Source organism: Varanus komodoensis, unplaced genomic scaffold, assembly GCF_004798865.1.
Source record: "Varanus komodoensis strain SLA01 unplaced genomic scaffold, ASM479886v1 scaffold22, whole genome shotgun sequence".
NCBI classification, from domain to species: domain Eukaryota; kingdom Metazoa; phylum Chordata; class Lepidosauria; order Squamata; family Varanidae; genus Varanus; species Varanus komodoensis.
In genome coordinates, this window is record NW_025335606.1 from 15,647,989 (window position 1) to 15,665,175 (window position 17,187).

Sequence of the window (17,187 nt, forward strand, 5' to 3'; positions counted from 1 at the left end):
CTTGTAAAGTCATTTATGAAATAAGATGTCGGAGAACTGCAATTCTGAAAAAAAAATGCCTTACATTAATGAATCATTGTCAAATATATAAAAAGTGCAGTGCTTAAAAGCCCAGTGTTATTCCAGAAGTCTTTAGCTCATCTCTGTCTTTTCCCAACTGGAGGCTTTCTTCCTGTACATCTATATTTCTTCTTTTAACCTTTTGCCGGTTTCCGAGGCTTGCTGAAATGAAAAGCAACCTACTGGCTGTCCAAGCTGCCAAAATGGCATCTTGCCTAGCCATTAGGCACAGATTCCTTTTAGTGAGTTTTAAATCAAAATTGGCATTGAAGCGAGAGGGTTTGTGAGGAGAACAAATGAGCAGCAACCTTTCTGAACTGAAGTTTGGGTTGCATCTGTGATCAAACTGAAATCCACAGTGTTTTCCTACAGGTACAACTTTCTTATGCAGACACTGGATATAACTGTATATCTAGTGAAACATGTTTATCTACATGTTTCACTAGATATAAAGGAGGCGGAAGTCTGACCGGTCCTGAAGAAAGCGTCACTGGATCCAGAGATGGCCACTAATTATAGACCAGTGGTCAACAACCCATTTCTGGGCAAGGTGTTGGAGCGGGTGGTGGCAGGACAGCTCCAAGCTCTCTTGGATGAAATTGATTATCTGGACCCATTTCAGTCCGGCTTCAGACCCGGATACGGTACTGAATCTGCCTTGGTCTCCCTGTACGATGACCTGTGCAGGGAGAAGGACAGGGGTAGTGCGTCCCTGTTGGTTCTTCTGGACCTCTCAGCAGCTTTCAATACCATCAACCATGGTATCCTTCTGGATAGGCTAGCGGGATTAGGGGTCGGAGGCACTGCTTTGCAGTGGTTCCACTCCTATCTCAATGACCGATTCCAGAAGGTGGTGCTGGGGGAATATGGCTCTGCGCCATGGCAGCTATGGACCCCGCCCCCCACAGGGGTCCATTTTGTCCCCTTTGCTGTTTAACATCTACATGATACCGCTGGGAGAGGTCATCAGGAGGTGTGGACTGCGGAATCATCAGTACGCTGATGATACCCAGCTCTACCTCTCATTTTCCACCAATCCAGGTGAGGCGGTGGCTGTGCTGAACTGGTGCCTGGCCGAGGTAATGGGCTGGATGAGGGCCAATAAACTGAAGCTCAGTCCAGACAAGACGGAGGTCCTGTTGGTTGGCGGATCGGGTTTCGGTGAGGGTGAATTGAACCTAGTCCTGAATGGGGTTGCACTCCCTCTTAGGGACAAGGCTCGCAGCTTGGGAGTGCTCCTTGACCCAGAGCTTTCATTGGAAGCTCAGGTGACAGCAGTGGCGAGGAGCGCTTTCCTTCAGCTTCGGCTGATCCATCAGCTGCGCCCCTACCTGGAGTACAACTGCCTGGCAACAGTGACACATGTGTTGGTGACTTCCCACCTTGACTTCTGTAATGCGCTCTATGTGGGGCTACCCTTGAAGAAGGTCCGGATACTTCAATTGGTTCAAAATAGAGCTGCCAGGCTACTGACGGGGACTGGGCGTTATGTTCACATGACTCCAGTCCTCCGTCAGCTTCACTGGCTTCCCATTGAAGTCCGGGCCCAATATAAGGTGTTGGTGATGACCTATAAAGCCCTAAACAGCTTGGGTAATGGCTACCTGAAGGAGTGCTTACGTCCATATATGCCCGCCCGCCCGCCCCCTGAGATCTGCGGGAGAGGCCCTTCTCCGGGAACCCTCCGTGAAGGAAATTAGGAGGGTAGGTACTCGGAGGAGGGCTTTCTCTGGTGGTGCCCGATCTATGGAATGCGCTCCCCAGAGAGGTCTGCCTGGCGCCGTCGTTATTTGTTTTTCGGCGCCAGGCGAAGACCTTTTTATTCAAACGTCATTTTAACTGTTACTACTATTTATTTATTTTATTCTTTGGCCAGGGTGACTTATTTTATATTGTTAACTTGTTTTATATTTTTATTGTATAATATTTTAATTGATATATTTGTGAACCGCCCCGAGGCTTCGGTGAATGGGGCGGCATAGAAATTTTCTAAATAAATAAATAAATAAATAAAAAATCTACATGCTTTCTATAATATACCTGCTCCATCTGAAAATAATAGATTACTAGAGTTCAGTATAAAGCAGATTCCTTTGCTCCTAAGCAGGGCTTTTTTTGTCATAGAACGCACCGGAACCGTGTGTTCCGGCACCTTTTTTTCCAATGGATTTTACGAAGTGATTTAATCGTAGCAGATCAGCAGCAAACATCATTAACATAGTGCCTGCAGGCTGCTTTTGTGTCTGCTATCTGATAGTGAGATAGTGAGGGTGCTGCTCTCTGCTTGGGATACTGCTCCGCTGCTCGGCTTGGGATTGGGGCTTGGGATTGGTGTGTGTGGTCATGCGCTTGCTGCCCGCGACATGAGTTCCGGCACCTTTTTTTTTTTTTTACAAAAAAAGCACTGCTCCTAAGAAACCCTTTCTGAACATGGTGGTGGTAGATGTAAATCTTTCTTTCAAAATAAATTGACATGTAGAAAATACAGACTATGATAATTAACACTTGGCATTCTCGAAACATTGTAGTATGATAACCAAAACAGTTTTACCATGGTGAGTTGCTTAACATATGTAGTATGGTTTGGAGTGCATGTTCCAGAGGAAAAATGTATTGGTTGTACTGTACATACATGTGTATTATAATGCACTATATCCCTTGCCCAGTGGCCTATCTTGATTTAAAATTTTAAGAAATATTTTTGATTTGTAGTTGATCAGTAATATCTGTGCCTAATCCATTGTGTGGTAAACCATTAGACATTCTTAACTTTAAAAAACCCCGTTGCAGTCAGTTTTACTAACAGTGTTTTTCAGTAGCCTACAACCGTTCTGCAGCTATCTCAGTGTGGAATCCTTGAAGTGAGAATAGGAGTAACCATCATACACAAGCAAAGTGTTCTTGTTGCCATCTGTGAAATGTTGGAGGATGTCTGATTTTAACTCTGCCTTTCATATTGTATCCATATGATTATCTTGGGGCTTCATAATATACATCCTGCATTTTGTGCAATGTGGCAGAACGACTGCTGTACCACGGAATTCTTTAATCTTATCAAACTTGTCAGATCAGCTCTATTCAGTTACAGTTATCATTACTAATGATGATAATTTAAATGAGGATTTATTATAATATAATTTATGAGGATAATGAGGATTTAAATTGGTCAACTCAGTCTAATATTTGTGGATTGTTCATTGTAGTGTCACCATAACTAAGTGTTTATTATTGCTCAACATCTTATATAGGAAGAAACAAGAAAATGGTATATAGGAAGAGGAGATATGGGATGGGTTTGACCATAATGACAACCAGTCATGTAGATTTACCACGGTTGGTTAGTGCAATCTACCAAGCTGCATAATGACCCCTACAGACAATTGGGTTCATCCTTCTCCTCCCTTGTACCTCTTGGTGGTATTCCAAGGGATGTTGTGGGAGCAACAAGTCCCCTCAGAGTGCCCATTGCTCACTCGGTGGGACTACCTGTGCTGCCCACAATTTTTTGTATTGCTTTGTGCCTTCACATGGGTGCATTTTTTCACTGCACTGACTTTCAGCTCACAGGAGTGGAATGGGGCAATGGAGCCAGGATTGGGTGGCTGACTTCAAGTTCACCAACCCAGTCTTTCCCCTGTGCTGCCAGGATCACCTGGGCCTCTCGCGACAGAGATGGATCCAGAGACCCCCATTCTACACACCTGTTCCCTTAGAAGGCATGCAGTACCATCCAGAACAGGCAAACAGCCATACTTGGTTCTGCCAAGCCACACATTCATCTTCAGTGTATTAACTCTCATCCAAGCCACAACTTTATTCTGGCAGTGGTTTAGAATGTGCATTGCCAGCCCCAGTTCAGGTGTCACGAAGAAAGGGAGCTGGATGGTCTCAGTGTACTGATGGCAGCTTGCCCCAAATCTTCTGATAACTGCTCTCCATTGCTTCATACAGATATTAAATAACACTGGGGACAAGATAGTCACCTGTGGTACCCCACAGTTCAGCTGCTGTGGGACCAAGGTACAAGACTACACTTTGAGCCAACTCCATAGATTTAAGCTGAACCACTGTAGAATAAAGCCTCTAATTCTACAGAGGCACTGTGGGAGGATATCATGGTTAATGGTAGAGTTGCAACAAACTTACCTGGAGTCTTCAGTTTTCCAAGCCTGGACCTGAAGCCATGTAATCAGTTTCATTCAAGAGCAATTGCACCTCAGATACTACTGTTCTCTTGAGCACCTTACTCAGGAATAGGCTGTTTGTGATTGGATGATAGTTGGCATAAATTTCTGTCTAGGGAGAGGGTTTTCAGAAGTGGTTGTGCCACTGCCTCCTTTCAGACAGTAGGAACCACACTATCATGCACAAAGTGTTTACCGCTTTGGTCCATCCAGTCTTCTGTGCCTAGCTTGAATAAGTGATAATGGGCCAAAGTCAAGAAAGCATGTGGTGAGCCATGGAGCTGCAAGCACCTTGTCCACATTCTCTCTTTCCACAAGCTGAAATTGATCTTACTGAAAGAGAATAAGAGATACACAGGACACCTCAACAGACACTGTGTCAAAATGCTCCTCAAAGTATCTTGAAACTCATCACAACAGACCTCTGGGTTCACTCAGTTAGATGAAAGCAACCCCAAACCACTTGAGAAACTCAAGTGGATGGCTATTTGAAGATGCAACAGAGTCAGCAAAGTGAACCTTCTTTTCTTCCTTCATTGCCATACCATACAGTAGGACCAATTGTACACTTCATGATGTGTTTTTAGACCATTTACATTCCAGACGTCTTCTGAAGTCTTTCATGGTCTGAAGGTTCCCAGTAAACCAGAGAGCGCCACAATGCCAAAGAGGACACTCAAGGGTGGTTGCATCTGTGGGCCACCACACCACACATAGTGCAATAAGAGCCTCAACAGATTCTGGCTATTGAAAAATCTCTTGAGAACTTCAGGATTCCCTTGATTTCTTTACATCTCCAGGAGTGGACCATTTTAATTGGTCTCCCACCCCTGCAGGGAGGGACTGGCACCAGGAGACCAAATTTTACCAAGAAGTGATCTGAACATGACAATGGGATGATTTCAAATCCCCCCGCCATTTCCAGACCACCATCCTCTTTCCTAGACTTAAGACCAAATCAAGGTTATGCTGTGCTCTACATGCTGGGCTGGTCACACACTGAGACAGCCTCATGGTTATCATAGAGGACCTGAAGTCCTGAACTGTTCCTGTTAAAGTGCTCTCAGCATGAATGTTAAAGTTTCCCAGTATCAGAATCCCCAAGACCACCTCAGCCTGCTTGATCAGGGAGTCTGTTGGGTAGCAGAGTGAGCAGTACATCAATGGCTTTTCATCTGTCCCTTTCAGCTTCAAGCAAGGTGCAGGCCCTCATGGTCTATCCCAGAGTGCTGGGGCTTCCTACCAAGTAAGATCATGGTGACTCCCTCCCCCCAGCCCTCCAGCCTGGATGGTGCTGCAGTGAATAACCAAGTGGGTACAGCTGGATCATGTCTAAATGACACAGCTTACCCACACAGGTCTCTGTGAAGCATACCAGGTCAGCTTCCTCATCCATATTCACATCATGAATCCTTAAGGTCTTGTGAACTGATCTGGCATTCCCTCCCATGTCATCAAGAACCTAAGATTACATGTAAGATACTTACATCTGCATAAAAGTAAACTTGATTCAACTGGACCAGAGGATGGTGTGCTATGATAGGATACTATATACAATCCCACCTGCTTATCTTTGTATTCAGTGACCATAGATTTGTTCATGATTTCAGCAGTGTTCACAACTGCAAGAGGGTTTAATTCTGTCTTGCTTCAAATTCTGCTTCTTTGATTGTCTGGAAAACTATCTGTCATTTCTCAAAGATGTGTAAAGTGCTTTTCCAATTGTTTAAAACTGGGGGAAATTTCAAGCCAATCTGAGTATAACATTAATTTACACAAAGTTGATGTGTAAATTTCACTTAATATTAGTGGAAGGGACTGTGTTTATGTGTTTTGTATACACCCAGGCTTTCAGCATTGGGCACATTTCCCTAAACAATAAATTCATTTAAAAAATTATTTATTTAAAACTGTTTTAGAACATACCTTACTGTAGTCTCAGGATGGTTTAACAGCAAGACAAAAAATAAAACACTGGATCCTGTCTCTGGGCTGTTACTATCATAATTAAAATATGGTCTTTGCACATAATTAGCAATGGATTTTTCCCAAAATATTTGGTCAAACCTTTATATGTGTTGGTCTCTTGTTAGGACTGTGAGAACATGGGATGTTAACAATGACAAAAAACACAAAGGTGTGTTTAAACCACGCTCAGCTCAAGGGAAACGTGTGATTCCAACGAGCTGCACATACAGCAGAGATGGGAAGCTCATTGCAGCTGGCTGCCAGGATGGGTCCATCCAGATCTGGGACAGGAATATAAATGTAAGTAGTCCACTGTTCATTGATCAACTGAAAATGTGAAATCCTGTGTTTGTAGTCTGATAAATCAGGGTTAATGCCCAGTTGGCCAGATTTCATGGTGAAATGAATACTGTTCACTGAATGTGTTTGAGAAATCCAGAATGTTAATGTAGGGTGAGAGCATATCCACCGCAAACAAAAGGTGGCAACAAAGATGAGAATTTATGGTCTTGCTAATTTATATCATGCAACATTAATGTGGAGTCCCTTCCTTCCAAGTCTGTGAACATTTAACGCTGTTCTGCCTGTGCAAATTAAGTTCACCACTATTATACCCAGATTATAGAAGGGTGGTGCTGTGACTAAGCCCATTGTTGTTAAACCCATATTGCTATGAGGGGGCAGGAGGAAGACACTAAGGTATGGCGACTGTGCATTTAGTCAATGTTGTTATCCAGTCTCTTGGAAAACGATATTTTTGGAAATGGACTCAGAATGCTGGTAGGGTGGGGTAGGAGCACTGTGTTAGAAACTCTCTTGTGTGTACCTTTATGTGGATCTGTTGACACAGGTAACCCTTCATGCATCTGATGAAGCAGGCACTAGTCCACAAAAGTTTATGCCTAAACAAGACCATCAATCTTTATCAAAGTACCAGCAGTCTCTGCTTTGCTTTGTTTTGTTTTAGAACATCAGGCTTATGCTAGTGTGGCATAGTTGTTAGTGTTGGACTGGGACTCAGGAGGCTGTTGGGTCTACTTGGAAGTACACTGGGTGACTTTGGGCCAGTCATGGACTCTCAGGCTAACCTACCTCACAGGGCTGTTCTTGTGAGGATGGCATGGAGAGAAGGAGAATCTTGTAAGCTTCCTTGAGTCCTTTGCAAGAAGAAAGGCAGGGTATACATTCAATGTAATGCACCACTCTTCTGGAATTTGCATGGCAGAAGTAGGGATTCTATCTTAAACTCTTCAGCTGAAGCAGACTGAAGCTCCTACATTTCCTTGTGATACTGTGAACTTTCTCCACCAGGATAGCAAAAGACCGCTGGATGAAAACGTATTTAGAATTCAATCCCACAAGAACAGATAGAGAGCGGGTCATCAGGAAGCAAATAGGAATAGCTGCAGAGTGATCATCAGGTGATGTTCTGTCTGCAGCAGCTGGTTTATACCAAATGTACTTGAGGCTAAAATGTCACCAAAATTCCATGGGTCTCCTCACTTGTTTTTAAATGCCTTTAAGAGTGTGTATGCACTTGCAGTGCCGTTTAAAAAATCACAGGAGTTCATAAGGAAAAACTCATGAATAAGCAGACTATTAGGAGTGCTATTATTAATGCCATGCTAGGAACCTTAATATTTGAATGCTGTCTGCATTTACATCAACAGCCATGTAGGTGATAAAAGCCAGCCTCTGAAAAAAATACTCTGTTGGAGCAAGTTTACATGTTGAATAACTTTTGAAACCTTCCATGCCATTAGGAAGTTTTACTAGATTTATAGTGGAAATAACTATGGAGATAAAAAGCTGAAAAAATTAATTGGGTTGGAGCTGGACTAACACCATTGTGGACTTGTGGCTGGAACTTTAGATCAATGGGACTTTCCTCAATTCAGATGTGACCTCCTTGTTTTGAACAGTATGAACAGTTCATCCAACTTAGGAGTACAGCGCTTCAGGGGGGTCACTATGCATGCTTGCTTCTGAAAAAGACAGACAGAAGGAGGTTGTATGCTTGCTTAATTTTCTGAACTGAAAGGATCTTCACAACTACTAAATGAACAGTACTAGTTGTGGAATCTCATACTGTGTTTCCCCGAAAATAAGATTGGGTCTTATATTAATTTTTGCTCCAAAAGATGCATTGTTGTTACTAGTTGCAAAGTCGTGTCTGACCCATCACAACCCCATGGACAACATTCCTCCAGGCCTTCCTGTTCTCCACCATCCTCTGGAGTCCACTTAAGCTCACGCCAACTGCTTCAGTGACTCCATCTAGCCACCTCATCCTCTGCCGTCCCCTTTTTCTTTTGCCGTCTGTTGTTCCCAGCATCAGGCTCTTCTCCAGGGAGTCCTTCCTTCTCATTAGGTGCCCAAAGTATTTGAGTTTCATTTTCAGTATCTGGCCTTCTAAAGAGCAGTCAGGGTTGATCTCCTCTAGGACTGACTGAAAAGATGCATTAGGGCTTATTTTCAGGTGATGTCTTATTTTTTCTTAAGAAAGCCGTAAAATTCTTGCCCCAAGTGTCTCCACGATTTTTTCCCTTTACTCGATGGAATAGCTCTTTCTTTTTGCACTTGTCTTTAAATCTACCATTAAATCAAGTGTTAATTGAAGACTTATGAGACAGGAGTGGCAACACACATTAGGTACATCTGTTACAACACACGTATTGAATTATGAAACACATCCATTCGTTATCAAGTGCGCACGTTATTCGTGTCTTGTGCCTGATTGGTCATTTGGCAATAAGTCTCAAGTTTACATAGGCACTTACCTCTTGTCCAAAGGTGCCTGCTTGGGTATTTACAAATACTTCATTATATTGTATATTATTTATTTTAAGTATTAATGTCAATAATATTTATTTATATTTAATTATATATTATTATTTATAATTCAATATGTCCATTGCGTGTTGCCTCAGATATACTAAAAGCGTCCATCTGACTGATGATCTTAATGGGGGCTTATTTTTGGGGTAGGGCTTATATTACAAGCATCCTGAAAAATCATGGTAGGGCTTATTTTCCAGTTATTTTCAGGAAAATACGATATCAACCTGCAGCTGGACTGTGGAAAGAATACCTTTGGTACTAGTGAGAGGGAGGGAAAATGTACATGCTAAAGAATTAGGAGCTGTATGTTTATTTACTTATTTAAAACTAAAGAATAAGCCTGAGGGTTGGAAAAGTCCCCAAGGCATGGCCCTTTCCAATGGTGCACCCCGTAACACCCTGCTGGTGGTATCTCAGGCATACCTCCTATTTTATTACTATAGATATAACTTTCATATCATTAAAAATTTAAGCAGCTAAACATAATAGAATACGATTACATTTTAGGTGGTTTATTTGCTGTGTTTCAAAAATCACCTTTCAGGGTATTTCTGTGTGGCAACTTAAAACAACAGAAAAGAAAGTTTTTAAAAACTCCAAACTCTAGCATTGGAATGACCTAGAATTCAGTCTGAAAGGGGAAGGGGGGAAAGGAGGGGCTCAAAAAACCATCTGCAAGTGAGGAGGAGGTCTCGTTGCTGGCTTAGTATCCTGCCACATCCCTAGGGCTTGAGGCAGGTAACACCTTTAAAACTCTGCCTGTCTATCAAAATAAGTGGAAGTGTGTGTGGTGGGGGAGAGACTATTATTTACTTCTGTTACAAAGCTTCAGTGTAACAGAAAGGAGTACATGGCTTGGAGGTGGGGGCACCACGTAGTCATACTGCCTTCCTCATTGCTCCATTTTCCCTTGATGCCTGGCCTGTCCATCTGGAAGAAATTCAAGACTTCCTTGAATTTTAATAAAGGAAGAATAATATGATGTTGTCAAAAGGAGATAACAAAAGCTAAGCAGGCTTATATGTGCCTCTCTTCAGAGAATAATGCCTCTAGGTAAAACTTCCTTTTGATATTTCGCATGCAAGTTTTCCAACATGTAACAAAACCTTCATGAATGTCTGGTGTACGGAAGGAACACATTTACACTTACTTGTAATTTATGAAGGCAGGCAATATAGCAGAATAATAAACTGCAACTGAAAAAAAATCAAACACTGTCCCAACAGACTTAGCATTTTTATGTTTATTGGGTCATTATAGCTTTTGGAAACTTTGTTCTCTTTGCTGCTTTCCTTCAGCTCATTTTCTGTACCCATGCATAATAGAATGCATATTATTTATTTTTGATATTTTCCTAAATTCTGTGTTTGACTTAGGAGTGAAAATTTGGTTTGGAAAGTTACTTTTCACAACACACACACTATTTTTCATTATATTATATACCATTTCTCTTCTAAACATATTCCAGAGTGATGAGCAATACAATATAAAAAGGATAAAATGGAAGATTAAATGATTTTAGTAATAAAAAACATGCCTTGTTAATCAAGAAAATTATATTGTGGAATGAAGAAAGTCCAGGGAAGGAGAGTGGATTTTTATGTGTGTGGAAGGAGTATGAACTGTGTTCAGTTCTAATACTCAGAACTAATGCTTGAGCTCAGAATTGTTTGATTCTACGTAAGATCTGGCTGTGGTGCAAGTTTTGAATATTAAAGTCAGGGCTGTGGGTTGTTCTGTCATCCAAACCCAACAAGGAAGGGTTGGATGAGAAATATCTGACAACTGGGATATCTCATTGCATTAACATGCATGAAGTTCAGTGCATGTCTACTCAGATGTAAGATGGGGCTTCTTGCACTTTTGGTTCAATTGATAGATTAAGAAACGGAGGATAACAAAAGCCAAAATTAGAGGTAGAGTTATATCCTTTTGCTGACTTTTCAAAGGTTGGCCATCATATCCATAATATTTATTTCTCTACAGTCTGAACTTAATAACTGGAAATGTTATACTGTGGAGAAAGTCCTTTTTTACCAAATTGGTTTATCAGTTGGTTTTTGAAAGATAGGATAAGTGTCATAGGTTGGATTTTTATTGAATATAGGAATTTGTTTGGAAAGTTTTTAGAAGTGTTTTCCTCTATGTGCTTTCTTTTTAAATAGATGTTTTCCTTGTGTCATATTTGTGGCTGGATAATGTACTTTGTATCTCTAATTAACAACTCTTATTTGAGGTGCACATTTTCCTGTAAATTAACAAAATGTTTAACTGTTGGTTGCAAATTATGAGTGAAATGAGTAAAATCACTCTTTTGCCTTTCTTCACATGGCAAACTGTTTCATGTGATCCTTTGAAGAGTACCTAGCTACATCTGGAAATTTCTTGAGTAAATATAAGATGAAAGGCATCCAAATAGACAGTATATTTTCCTTGTGAGCTCAAGGTAAAGTTTCCATATCCATAAGTATCCCCCACTTCTTATTCCAAAGGTATGTGTGCCAGACCGCTTCTTCAGAACCTGAAAAATCACATGTACCATGCCAGATACAAGTGTTAACCTTTTCCCCCTGTATACATCTGGTCCTGCCAGTACTTCCTAAACTCTAGCTTGAAAATAGCACCATATGATCGTCAGATGCTCCTCCCTTCTGTGAAGATTTAAAAAAGCACCATGTTCTGTTTCTAAATGCATTGTCTCTTATATAATAAACAATTTATAGTGAGGAGCTAGCCAACTGTTTGTATTAGTTAATAGAGTGATGAGAGGCAGTTCTGAAGCTTGAGCTCTGTCCCCCTAATGAGCATAACGCAGTCCATCCTATTTAAGTCTGGTAGAGATGTTTTTCCTGAGGGTCTATCACAAATACCCTCCCTAACACAAGAAAACCATGTTTGTACTTCTGTAATTGCAGGTCAAACCTCCCATTAAGCATAGTGAGGTGGCCACCTCAGGTGGTATATGCTGGAGGTCAGCAGCAGTAAGATGCTGAAGGACAGAATATGTCCTGTGGCCTGTTCTGTATCCTCTGAGCCAGGGGTCAGCAACCTTAGACACTCAAAGAGCCGTTTGGGCCTGTTTCTCACAGAAAAAAAAAACACCGGGAGCCACAAAACCCTTTTGACATCTAAATGAAGATAACACTGCATATATCGTTTTTTTACCTTTCTGCTATGTATAAAAGAACTATAGTGTGTTGCATTTATGAAATCAATGAACTGCTACAGAGAAAACAAATTTTTATTTCTCCATGCAACACAAACATTTTGAACTCCGAAAAAAAAGATGCTGGGTTGAAGGTTACTTTCAAATAAAATAGTCAATGTCTGCCCGCGTGCCATTAAATGTTCTGTTTTCTTCTGAAACTTTTCTTTTCTTGGATTTATCCATGGTTGGCCTACTGGGGGTCGAAAAGCTTAGTAAATCACGTGCCAGCAGGTGTTACACATTGCCAGTTGTGATGCATATTTTGAGTGACAGGGAGCTGCAGCAGAGGGATGAAAGAGCCACATGAGGCTCCAGAGCCGTGGGTTGCCGATCCCTGCTCTAAGCTCACCCACTGCCCTCAGGTGCAGTGGAGGAAAGAGGATGCTGTCCCTCAGCAACACTGAGGTAAGAGTCAGCTGGTGCCTCTGTTGGGGTCTGTATATCAAATGTATGTGTTTGTGGGATGCCATCTTGGCTTTATACCAGGCAGCACAGTGTCTTTGGCCTTGTGTAGTTCATGCAGGAAAAAAGGAAGAGGGAAATTCCAGCTTTTAGGACCTGCCCTTATGGAACTTGGAAATAAAATGGTTCAAGAAAGGCCGGCAAGCCATAATTACAGAGGAATGACCTGTAGTGTGAAAATCCAGTGGAGGAAAAGTCAGGGAAGTCAGGAGAAAGCACAAGCCATTCCAATACAATTAGTTAAGTATAATCCTAACAGGAGTAGAGGCAATGTTATGAAAAGACTCCCCATGGTGGCCACCTGCAAAGTCTGTGCAATATTTATTTATTTAGCCTTGGAACATGACATACATATGCATTAAGTTGACCTGTTGAAAGAAAAAGTTAGTGTACTGGAGTGGAATGTTCTTCTAAAGGGAATAAAAATTCTTCAGTAGAGTGTTAGAACTGCCACAGCAAAGTGATGTACAGAAACTGCAAAAGCAACAAGAAGCTGAGGCAGAAAAGGAGAATCCTGAAGCAAGGAAAAATGAAATCGAGGAAACTTCCTGAAAAGGATGACAGTTAGGAGCAGAAGAACAGTCTCCACAAGTGGAAGCAGTGAAACTCTGGAAATACCTTCAGGTACTTGAGCGTGAGACTGGAAGGTAGCCTGTAGAGGAAGAGCTACAGAGGATCTTGTGCAGCAGCAAGCCTGAAGGTCAGTCAAGCAGAGCAGTGCCCCTATGAGGATCAGTTGCAAATGGGGTTGAGATATAATACAGGAGTTTAAAATGGTGCATGGAGAAAGTGGAAGGAAAGGCATTTTTCTCCCTCTCCCATAACACTAGAATCATCCCATGAAGCTGATTGGTGAGGAATTCACGACAGATAAAAGAAAGTGCTTCTTCACACAGTGCATAATTGAAATGGAATGATGGAATTTACTGTCTCAGGAATTAGTGATGGCTGGTACTTTGGATGGCTTTAAGAGGAGCTTGGCTAAATCCATGAAGGAGAAGACTATCAATGGCTGTAAGCCTTGGTGGCTACATGCCTCCACTACCTCCATTATCAGAGGCCTGCGTTACACCAGTTGCCAAGGAGCTTGACCAGGCTGACCTGTTGTACCCACCCTGCTTGAGGAATCCTGTTGACAGCTAATTTGTCATTGTGTGAACAGAGTGCTGGGCTGAATGGACCATTGGCCAGATCCAGCATGGCTTTAACAATAGAGAAAAGTTGTGGGAGATGCCCTGCTTCATGGGACAGAAACCAATCTATGTCATGAAGACCCATGACATAGATTCCACAAGAGGCTTCCACAAGAGGTCATTGAGGCCCCATTGGTGAGGGTGTTCAAAGATAGGCTGGACATGCACATGGTGAGCATGTCATGAGTGGAGCCATCTGAAGCGAGGGGTCAGACTAGATGACCCGGGAGACCCCTTCTGACTCTGTTTCTATGTTTCTAATGGATAAAGTGGCAAGTATGGGGACTTTCAGGGAAAGTGACTACGGAATGGCTGGATTCTTGGTTAGCTTTATTGGCCCCTTTCAGCTGAAGTATTCTATGATTCTGTACCTGCCTCACACAGGTTGGAACAGTCCTTAGTTTAAGGAGGTCTTCACGCAAGCTTACACAGCTGTCAGAACTGGATGTATTGGACCGCCTTGTCAGAATGAAGCCATGCCAACTGCCATATCTCACATGGGTCCACCATGATTTTCTCCTAAAGCCCACTGAAGAAGTAGCCTGTCCACTTCCCTGTCAGAAGTAGGACTATGGCCACAGTAGGAAGTGGGCATATAATTCTGCTAATTTGCCCTGGCTGCGAAGTTATAAATCTACTAAATTGCCCCGAGCATTGGAGCTTAATATAATTGTAGACTTCTGTCACTTGGACATATTTAAATTAATTGGAAGTAATTCATATGTTTAACAAACTACATAACTGAAGCTCATATTCCTAGGATCCCCACAGGATGCATGCCATGTTTTAGATGCTGAGCTTTCAGAGTCTGGGGCCAACAGAGGGACAGAGATACATCCGCTTTTATTAGGATTATTAGGGAAAGTTAGCCTATATTTTGGGTGAGAGCCATGCCTGCTGTTTCAGTTGGGTGACATCCCCAGCACTCAGGGAGATATAATCAAGATTCTTCCGCTTTCCCATGGGCCGCTTTTGGCATAGCTACACTGGAATGGGCATTAACTATAGAAGTGACAAACATTAAAAATGAAAATAAGCAAACAGTACATTGGGCAGCTCTTGATTCTATAATATCCTATCGTGTTGCTCAGCATTAAATGCAATAAAGAGAGGAGGGGATCATTTAGAATTTTGCTTAAGACCATAAAAATCCATGGGTAGACCCTGCTTCGGAGTTTGAGAATGTAGACTGTTGTGATGGTTGGAGAAGCCACAGTGCATGACAGAGTTTTTAAGTCCAACCAATTAGTGACATACTTGCAAAATAACATGTAACTAAATCAGATTAGATATATGATACATGGGATTTCAAGAACTAGAATGATGATACTGGCATTTGGACTGTTGATAACAGTTTCAGGTTCATACTCCTTATTTTTTCACACAATAATGAGAAACATTCCTTGTGAAGAGCGGTGGAACATATCCTACAGAATCCAGATTTTGCTGCTACGGTAGCCTATAAAAATGATGTTTAAAAATAGCAGCTCTTACATTATTTCAATCATGCTATAGGGCTAATGCTTCATTTTAATGAGTCTTACAAATGTATGCAACTTCTGTGAATCAGATTATTAGAAGTGCTTTAGATCTAACTTAAGACTGATAGGAATCTAACCAGAAAGCAAACAAACAGTAACCCTAACCCTTTCCCACCCAGCATGACTAATTGTTGAAGCTTATGGGTGTTGCAGTCCAGCAACAACTTGGGACTTAAGCCTGGAAAAGGCAGAACACTTTTTTGGACTCATTCTCTTTTTCTGAGGAAACAGAAGAGTCCAAAAGCTGTTTGTCAGTAGCTTGACTGGGTCATCCCACATGTGCCTACCATGCACTCTGATCAATATTGGGGACCCTACTCCATATTCATTTTCCTCCAGAAGAGAGATAGGTGAGAGGAATGATGAGGCCTCTTAAGTTGTGACACTCCAGTGGCACTTAAACAATTCCTTCCTAAGGGATAAACATCTGGCCCAGCTGCTGCTTGGTTTGCTTGCTTTTTATACTTCTGCAGACCTTGGGGTTTCCCAAGGGTGGTAACATGTCTTGTTTCTCAGTAACTGCATTTGGGCGATATAGCCATCATAACTCAGGCCCTGATAACACAGTTAGTAGCATATATAATAATTCCATTGATCTGCTGTTTCTTAAACATGTTGACTGTAATCTTTCTGGGGCAGGCATTTATGATTTGTGTTAACTCTGAAAAAGTGGTATGCAAGAACTTTGCCAAAGCTAAACAAGCCTGTGCCTATGTGGTTGCTGTTAAATCAAAGTAGTTAAAAAGTGATAAAAAGTAATGATACCACAAAATAGGTAGACAAGTTACGCTGCAGATATAGCTGCTTGTGCAGGGTGGAAAAACATCTTCTGAATGTGCGCAGTCTACTTAGGCACCTCATCAAAGCTACGTTAGGAAGAATAAGAATGTTGTGTATCCACATCTTTTTTTCTTTTCCTTTGCTAAATAAAAGAAACCATGGAACTGAAAAATAGGAGCAGTTCCCCCAGCAATGTTGCTATGACGTGAAGCTTGTTTTTAGCAGATGTTGATACTAGGTAGAGTGGTGAAAAGATGGAGTATTTTCCAGCTGGATTTATTTAAAACATGACCTCAGTGATGCTATGCAGACTGAAACCAGAGACATCCATGAATCAACTACCTTTCTACAACTAAAGGTGCAATCCTATGAATGTTTACACAGGAACATGTCCTACAGTGTGGCTGACTGGGAGATTATCAGACCTGTAGGACTTACAGCTGTCTTATTGCATAGGACTGCACCCTAAATAATTGTTTCTTTAGATAAAGGGATAGAGTGGTGAATGGATGGGTGTACTTAGTCCATGTTTGCTTAAATCTGACATAGATTTAAGCACACACTGAGGTTGTAGGGACCCTACCAAAGACAAATCTAAAACACCTACTAGGATAAGGGAGCTGTAGGATAAGCAACCACCAATCATGTGGTGATTTCCTTACTTTTATGCATTTTTCCCCAAAGTTGAAATGTGTCTTCTCAGGCTTAGCTGCTGTTAGTAACAGCTTTAACCTAAAATATGCTGATATTTTGACTACACCGCGTTTGCTTTCTGTCCCACCCATGACTAGAATGCAGCAAGCCCGTGGAAGCTTCTTCAAAATGGAATTTAGTTCTGTGGTAGGCTGTCTCAAAAACGTACAAGAAAAGGTCTATTTATGAGCAAGTAAAGGAGGACAGGAAATAGACATATTTTGAGAACCACCAATGGAAAGGCCAAAGGAATCCAG

At 41.7% G+C, this 17,187-nt stretch overlaps 1 protein-coding gene across 1 annotated transcript in view; it reads left to right on the forward strand.

Annotated features, from left to right (window-relative positions):
* WDR70 (WD repeat domain 70) overlaps positions 1–17,187 on the forward strand; it is a 144,612-nt gene that overhangs the window by 68,420 nt on the left and 59,005 nt on the right. The window contains exon 10 of the mRNA XM_044431200.1: positions 6,338–6,512. Within this exon, the coding sequence (XP_044287135.1) occupies positions 6,338–6,512 (175 nt within the window). The remainder of the gene's footprint in view (positions 1–6,337; positions 6,513–17,187) is intronic.